The sequence below is a fragment of the Aspergillus pseudotamarii genome (genome assembly GCF_009193445.1).
Source record: "Aspergillus pseudotamarii strain CBS 117625 unplaced genomic scaffold BDV38scaffold_94, whole genome shotgun sequence".
Taxonomy (NCBI): domain Eukaryota; kingdom Fungi; phylum Ascomycota; class Eurotiomycetes; order Eurotiales; family Aspergillaceae; genus Aspergillus; species Aspergillus pseudotamarii.
In genome coordinates, this window is record NW_022475108.1 from 1 (window position 1) to 8,417 (window position 8,417).

Sequence of the window (8,417 nt, forward strand, 5' to 3'; positions counted from 1 at the left end):
TTTAAAAAAAAAAGGAAAAAAGAAAAAGAACGTGCTCAAACCAGATCGCCTGCTTTGCTTTGGAGATACACCCAGGATTACAGGGGGTGGGGAATACCCTAAATTTTTTTAATTATTTTATTATTATTGTTATTTCTAATAGAAATTTATTTCCCCTTGTTCTTTTCTGATAATTTAGCTTTCGTATCTCAATTCTCTATTTCTACCGTATCAAGTACTATTAAATTGCAATCATAATCATTTGTTGCCTAGAGAAGGCGTCTTCCGGGGTTTCTTCCGTGTCGTTCTTCGACCACGCACGGTGTGTAATAAATTCCACTATCACTCTGACCGGGAGCGAAAAAAAGAAAGGAAAGGAAAGGGAAAAAAAAAAAAAAAAATTATGTGGGGCGGACTAGAGTTGATAGGGATTTACGGAGGAGAAACTGGAACTGCAGAAATGGCTTGTGTGGTCTGGAGAAGTGCGTGCCCCGTATTATTGAATTGTAAGGTAACGGGGTAAAATTGAACAATCCGTAACGGGACTTCCGAGCCGGCTATCGCGGAAGATCGAAGAGAATACTCCGTTGACGAAGCGCGGTGGATTGAATTGTGGAATGGAATTGAATAATACGAAATATATCAACTTCATCTTCGTAGGGGTCCCCATGTGACGGAAGTCGCTTTTGTCATATGAGTACCACAGCGTACCTTCAGGCTGACGCGGTCCAACGGACCGCGGGATTTACACTACGGGAATCGGGGGAAAAAAAGACTGTTTAGAAATATATGAAAATAGCAATGAAAGTTTAAAGAAACAATAACCAAGAATTATACAAGACAAGAAGACGGGGCGCAATGATAACATTTGGAGGAGTGATGATGATAATGGAATGGGGTGATGACGCCTTCCGAGGAATGCTGCGACTCCGTGTTTGCATTTTTTGGTCTCTTCCCCAGCATGTCTGGGGCATACCTGGGGAAAGGCTGTTCGAAAGAACATCAAGACTGTTGGTCCAGACCAGTTGATCGACCGTCTCCCGTGAATGGTTGGACATTGAAATAAGTCAATATTTGTAGGGAGGTAAAACACTGTCGAATGAAAGAGATTCCACTGTAGCGGGTGTGATGGGTTCAGCCGATCATAGGCGCTGATGATATCAAAAAGCGCTGACGAGATGCGCTGTGCCCAGAGTCATACGATGGGCGAGATCCAATACTTCATCATTCATCATCGGTCGAGACGGCCTCATGAGGCTGTTGGCGCAACCACTGGCTGAGCTGGAGTCCACGAAAATTAGCCGGGATGACGCCCTAGGCGGGTAATGACAACAACACAGGCAGCTGTCGGTGTGTCATGAGTCACAGACCAAAAAAATTAAATAAATAAATAAAAAAAAAAGAAACAGCCGCCCTACTTTCGAGGAAACGAATGAACCAAGGTTAGGGCAATAATCAGTTCTTGCCCCATACCCCAGACAAGCAAAGAAAGCGAGGTTGATCTGTCCGAAAAGGGGATTTGTCCGGTCTTCTCATTTAGGAAATATGATGTGATCGCCGAAAGTAAGCCTCAAGTCAGCCACAAGGCGGCAACAAGACCCTAATCGACGCCTCCAAAAGGCCCCTCAACGCTTCTAGTTGCAAGGTTCTTCCACCTGCCTCCTCTAATTACCCGACATGGTAACATCTCTTCCATTAAGTCCAGCCAGGATAACGGTTACCTAACATAGATGATAATTCGGTCAACCTTTCGACTAATCTTAGTGTTTCTATCACCTAAACCCTGTCTACCACTTTCCATCAGAGCAAAGGCAATAACTTGGATGACAAAGAAAACTAGAAACAAAAGTAAAAATGAATAGTAGTAATGGTAACCATAATATTAATGATAATAGTCAAGTAATCGAAGGAGAAAAAGGAAGAATTCTGGGAAATGAACTCCGCAATCCCCAGGTCCACTTGCCCTACCACTGTTCGGAGCGACTTCCCCAGATGGTGTATGATTCCTATCTTCTCTTCATGATGACCAGCATATCCATTGTTGATAAGAATGTGCCACGGTGAAGGGCTGTGGACTTCATGACTGGTTATCTCTGACCACTAAGCCCACTCTAATCTCAACGGAAGATAATACTAGTAGTTAAGTAGAATGGTTCTTCTCCCCATGAACCTGGGGAACATGGAGAGAGCCAAGACCCCTCCAGCCAAGCCCCCTCGGGATAAAGAAAGATACGGCGTCCGGCAAGCCAACTCCAGCCAGTCTGGCTGCAGGTTAATTTATCGAGCGCAGCCACCACAAAATCCATCCTTTCAGGCACTCTGATACCATTATTAATGCTTAAAGTATAAGTTATTATTCGGAGGGATTACGTAGGAGGGCTTTTGGTTTTTCTGGGGAAACACAGCCGGGGTTTATTTGTCTTTTGACATCGGTGTGATTTAACTTTCAAGAACAATGAACGTCACCATGCAAGGAGGCCTTCTTCTTCGGTTGGAACTATTTATTTAACATTACGACAAGGTGAGGGTCTAGACGGCTGACGAAAAAGAAAAGATCGTCCAGCAAATAGGTAATGGGAAGGAGACCGAGGAAATGGACAGCATGCATGAAGCCGTCTCAGCTGTTTCCTAGTGGTCGATCACAAGTTTCACCCCGCGGTGGCAAGGGCTGTCTTGAGTATTCTAGAGTCATGGGTACTATCAGGAAGGACCAGTTTGATTATCATTTATCATTAGCATTATGTACGTATATATATAACTATAAATATTCTCTAAATTGTATATATACGTAACGACACCTCTGATTTGACCGGTTTCTCATCGAGCGTACCCAATACTGCCTACAAACAAGATATAGATTGTAACATCAATATCAAATGCAGCAGGATATGCGTAATCAACTCCAATATCCTGGCCTGTTATGCGCCCATATCCACGGCTTGAGTACTACTAATGTTATCAGAGAAACGTTCCTAAGCGGGGGAAGGAACGGGCGTCCCCACTTATCGACCGAGAGATATCATGGGATGCCCTGAACCCTTCCGATAGGGTAAACTCGACTGTTAAATTTCTGCGATCAGCAGAGATTGCATTGTGACCCCGATAGGAGTTCGCGCCCTCTATGGCCCAGAGGTTCCTGGAGCTAAGGGAGGAAGTGTCGCGACGAGATCCCCATAGATTAAAGAGGAGGGGGGGATAGCTAATTAGAACGCCCAGATAAGGGTGTCGAAAGTACCTTGACTTGGGAATACGAGTGCGCATACAAGCTGAGGGTGTAGGAAAATGTATGCACATAGCAACAGCATTCACCTGGTGGGTGCACATGACATGCCACATAAACTTAGCTAATCTTTTCGACCAAAGACATGCATGACATAATATGATCGGTGGTCGGCCTTCTTAACCCCTTATCTTTGGAAAATACATATTCTGTGTACATACTATGTTCAAGAGTTACCTGGGGGAATTTTAGTCTAGCACCTGATGCCGGACCGGATGCCGCGAAGTTCCCAGCGTTCGACACAGTATCTAGTCTCAGCATCACCCCACCACGCAATACTGGAGAAAAGGTGGGACAAATGGGGTGTACGGAGTACAATGGAGTTGGCACGCAGGTACCAGTACCCGGTACGTAATAGTTCTTCCACTTACATTAGTAGCGTCGACACGTAACTTAGGGTTTCATGTTAACACATAAATTATTTTCGTAAGTCTCACAAGTGTCAGAGAAGCATTTGCAGGCTGACATGTTTTCCCCTTTTCCCGCTTTTTACCGAGCAATTGGTTTTGCATAGCCACGGTCTCGGTACTGTTGTTATTGATAATTTCATTACAAATGATTTTACGATATGAGACCAAGAGAGACCGACTTAAGAATGACGGGTTTCCTACAACTGCCTATAATCGACCCCGTACGGGCGTCAACTGTCACGAGCTTCAACCACGGCCACTGACTGGCCAATTCGGGAGAATGCAAGCCGACGGTTCTTGCATAGTCAAGTATCACACTCGATATCTTGTGAGGTTCCGTGTAAAGTCCAGCACGATCTTTAAGGATGAGGGACCTATGGCGTAAGTCCTAGGCAATCTTTTGCCTTTGCAAGAGAAAAAAAGAAAAAGAAAAAAGAAAAAAGCCCCATCACCCTTGAGAGCCACAATGGACGCCTTGCTCCAGTACTGTAGTATACTATCGAAAGAAGAAAGATTGAAGGGTGATCACGGAAGGATATGGAAGTGGTTATGAGTGTTATGGTTTTTGATTCTATTTTAGTTTATTTTGTTTTTCTTTTCATCATTAGTCTTCATTCTATACTTTTGAAAGGACCTTCCTCTTTTACCTTCCTCGTATCTGACGGGAAGTTCTTGGACTGACGAAAATCTTCCCCGCGATGATCACAGGCGGTGATCTACACACAGATTTTGGTCATCCCATTATCAACAGATCGCCTCCTCTTAGGGTTGTGGAATCGTCCTCGTTTTGGGATTTTTTTTCGCTCAAAATGGGTATTTACTCCTGCTTTCAACCAAACCCTAATCCCACTTGGGTAAGTTACGGATAGCCCCATGTGGAGTGTGGGATGAGAAGATTATCGCCAATATATTTGGAGGTTGCCTACCGTTACCGTGGAAGTTGAAGAGCTAAAGTGGAAAAGAAACCAGAAAAAAAATTTTGACTCCAGATTGATGATCACTTAGCCGCCAAGTTCTCTCTGGAAGCCGATTATCCGTAGTGGTTACTACCCTCCCAAAGTACATTGCTCGTCCTCTATCAGGCGACTTCTTACCCCACTTTGAGATAAGAAAATCCTTCCTCGGTACCGCCGTTTACGTACAGTCGCTATCAGACCAAGGAAGACATTACCCCATATCGCGGGGCCAGTCTGTGCAGCATACGGAGTATGTCCAACACATCACCCCGGACAGGAGGTTTCCAATCCAGCCTTGATGACATTGAGTTTACTTCCAAAGCGCCCGGTGGGAATATTAATAATCATTAATTAAGAGACCGACATCGCTGGCGTATTTTTCTCTTTCTTTCAGGCTTCCGGTCTCGGATCTGGACCAAGTAGGGCTGTATCGATCTGAAGAAGGTATAGTAACTACATCCCGTGGTGACTAAACACGTTGATCCAGTCCAGACCAGGTGTCATTCAAATCACCCCATGTCAATGAACAGGCGCCTAGGGTATAGCGTATGCAGTACTATGCACAGCTGAGGAAGATGGCCGATCATTCCATTGACCAACCACTGTGTTGGTGTGTGGGGTAAAATGAAAAAAGAAAAAAGAAATGAACAGGTAATCTAACATTGTACGCGTCGGTGTCTCTCTCTCTCTCTCTCTCTCTCTCTCTCTCTCTTTTTCTGGTCCGACTAGTCACTCTGCGCTGCAAGGTCCAATTACGAGATCGAATCTAGCAGTCAAGTTTAGATGACGACAATTTACTACGCTCCATGCACGGGCTCAGCTCCTTTCGCTTAGTTCCGGATAAAAGTCCGCTTAAAAAGGCTGCCACCGAACTGTGGAGTGTGTGGTGATCTAACTCTAATGACGATCTTCGACAATACTACAGATGCGCAAACCAGAAGGAGCAATTTGAGCCAGCTTTCGTATGAGAGTTCATAACAGGATGTCAACATGACCCCGGAAATATTCAGAACGGATCTGCTTGGATCCTGGGATTAACATTTTTTCTTTTACTTTGTTGGTTTTATTTATTATTTTTATTTTTTTATTTTTAATTTATTTCAGATTTTAGCGCCTTAACCTCTGTTTAACCCCCACATTGCAGTTGCATGATGGTTTAGTATAAGTAAGATGTTACACACGCATTCGACAGCAACCCCATGGCGAACCTCCCCGCCCTGGTCATGATAGTTGTGCGACATACATATTGTTGAACTGAACTATCGGTGCTACGATAATCTTTACCAAAAATAAATTCGAGGAGGATCATGACGTGCTCGAGGAGAAATCGATGGCAATGTTACCTCATATACTATAGTAATGCCCTGATTTCGTTTACTGCACGCGCTAGATCCATCAATAATTGCGTTTTCGCTCTACATGACTGGCGTATCTCAAGGGTCTTCAAGCCTCTCAAAAGGGGCAACCTGTCACGCAACACACCATTACTACCTCAATCTTGCACTCACTCCTCCGATTGCCGTTTCCAAGCGCTAATGACAACGGTAACATGCTGGATGCTTGGCAAATACGTGCGGGGGTAAAATCCGGGGAAGTCACCATAGCATATCACAAGGTCACTGAGGGACATACTATAGCCTTTATCAGGGATTAGAAGGAACATGATATGCAGGGAATGCTTATCAGCAGAACACTGTTGGTTCTGCGAGGGTACAGGCTACTGAACTCTGATAGAGTCTCCCAGATATATTGATACAACGTAGTATATTACCTTGGTAATATTAACACATACAACATTCTGTAACAGATTGCGACAGCACAAAAGCCACGGCCGGGCCGGTCTTACGTACACGCACTGCGAGGCCCCCACAAGGCGCCAAGGCTATCGATCCGGGGGCCCACAAGCTTCTGGAACAGGAGTTTTCAACCAGTCAGGTTGCGACAGCCGTACCACGCTGATATCACCGATTCACAGGCTCACAGCCGCCGCCCCCAGGTTATGCGGGGCCGTGCTTCCGGAATCCGGTGTTATTCAATTACGCTTTAGCTCGGGCTCTCTACTAACTAGGAGTACTATTGCTGGAACACCCAATTCGACCAGTTGACATCATCATTGGTGGAATTTGGCATATCGTGTTCCCTATCAGCGACGGACTTTTCCCTTGATTAGAAGAGCTTCAGGTTCAGACTAAGCTGGTGAGATACCTTACCCATTATCTGGGGATGAGCGATACGGAGTAAGATGAGCCGAAGTGGGTAAAAGTAACCCCAAAGGTCCTTGATTCACCTCCGTACCTTACCTAAGTATCCAAGGAGGTCCAAAAATACCACGACAAGGCCCTGACGGAAAAGGCAGTGGAGAGCGAATCACCGAAGTTTTCCCAATTGTTGGTGCCTACTAGGAACATAAAATCTTTTGTAATTTTTCAACTACTACCCCATTGATTACTCAGGCGGCTTTTATTTATTTTTTAATTTATTTGTTTTTTTGTTTTTTTTTCCTGCTTACCTACCCCTGATTCAACGGTTACTCCGAATTACGGCAATTGTGGTGATGGTCTGGGGAGTGAGGCTTGTCGACCCGATTGGTACCCTTTTTTTGTTGGCCGATGACACGTCGCCTGAAGAACAATCCGGGAAGGTAAAGCGATCTTCCTGATACCCTGATCTTGCCGCCTTCTGCAATCAGATACCATGTGTATCCTCCTCGCATTCTTACAGGGGGCACATGATTTCCTGACAAGTCCTTATCTAACCACATGCTCCGTGGAATAAATTAGCAAGGTACTAGCGTCACTAGAGTCAAAGCTTGGGGGGAGTAGAATATGGAGATAGGCAAAAAGCATGGAGCTTTCCCCTGAATCCTAGTTCAATTTTCTCCATATTCTAACGACTTAGGGGGGGAAATTAATTTAGTTGCTAGGTCTTTGTCTCGCCTTTGATTGTACGATACTGTGATACTCTCTAGTTCGAGGGAGCTGCTCCAGAGTCAATCAGGTACTAGCGTGCGATAGCTTGTGATAGTTAATGCCAATCACATGTTCAAATCACAACATCTGGAGTGGTTTGAGGAGGAGAGGAGGAGGGGAAGTCCGGAGAATGGTCTTTTTTTTTTTTTTTCTTCACTTGAGAGTGATGATCCGCGCTAGATTACCCAATTGCGTCTCTGCATTCTGGACTTATCTTCAACCTTCATTTGTGACCTGAAAGTTATGGGGTTTGTCGTGAAGTTTAGGTATCTTCTATGTCACACGCCCCGAATTAGGTATCACTTTATTTCACCTATTACTTAACTTACCTACTGAACAGTTGTACCCCATACAATGTGGCACAGTATGTGTGTTACGTCCTGACCGCTATAGCGGGGCAATGACCAAGGGGGGTAACAATTGGAGACTTGAAAAAAAAAAATTAGATCAGAAAAAAATAAAATCAAAAGGAACCACATTTTTCACGGAAGATGGCCGGATTGCGTCATGGAAAATGATTTGCAGCTAATTCAGGAGTCGAGACATGGGGCCTGCTTTAGTGGCGCGCACTGCCGTCTTTCTAGATGACAATCTCCCGTCTGGAGGGATGGTTGACTGAGCTGATTGGATCTCAGCCTGGTAGGCTTCGGTACTAGCAGATATTCAGATCAGGAAGACAAGAGGTGCCATCAAGCAATAGGATTGTGTTATTAGCTTTTATGTGCAATTGTCATACAGCGTATGCCACGTAGTGAAGTTTAAGATGTTGATTAGCGAGGGGCCGACTGAAACTTGAAGAATTAGACAAAAGAAGGGAAAAAAA

The 8,417-nt window shown here is 44.6% G+C and overlaps 2 protein-coding genes across 2 annotated transcripts; one reads left to right on the forward strand and one right to left on the reverse strand.

The window, feature by feature from the left end:
- Positions 1 to 355: 355 nt before the first annotated feature.
- BDV38DRAFT_262607 (uncharacterized protein) lies at positions 356 to 1,427 on the reverse strand (the record flags this gene model as incomplete). The annotated part of the gene is made up of 1 exon (XM_032056113.1): positions 356 to 1,427. A coding segment is annotated over exon 1 (227 nt), but the record flags the coding sequence as incomplete, so codon positions are not given.
- Positions 1,428 to 5,722: 4,295 nt separating this feature from the next.
- BDV38DRAFT_262613 (uncharacterized protein) lies at positions 5,723 to 6,342 on the forward strand. The gene has a single exon (XM_032056114.1). The coding sequence runs from the start codon at positions 5,933 to 5,935 to the stop codon at positions 6,206 to 6,208; it is 276 nt and encodes a 91-aa protein (XP_031908011.1). The 5' UTR covers positions 5,723 to 5,932; the 3' UTR covers positions 6,209 to 6,342.
- The last annotated feature ends 2,075 nt before the right edge of the window (positions 6,343 to 8,417 follow it).

Coding starts and splice junctions, on each gene's coding strand:
- BDV38DRAFT_262613 (XM_032056114.1), top strand. CDS start 5,933: ATGACGTGCTCGAGGAGAAATCGATGGCAATGTTACCTCATATACTAT.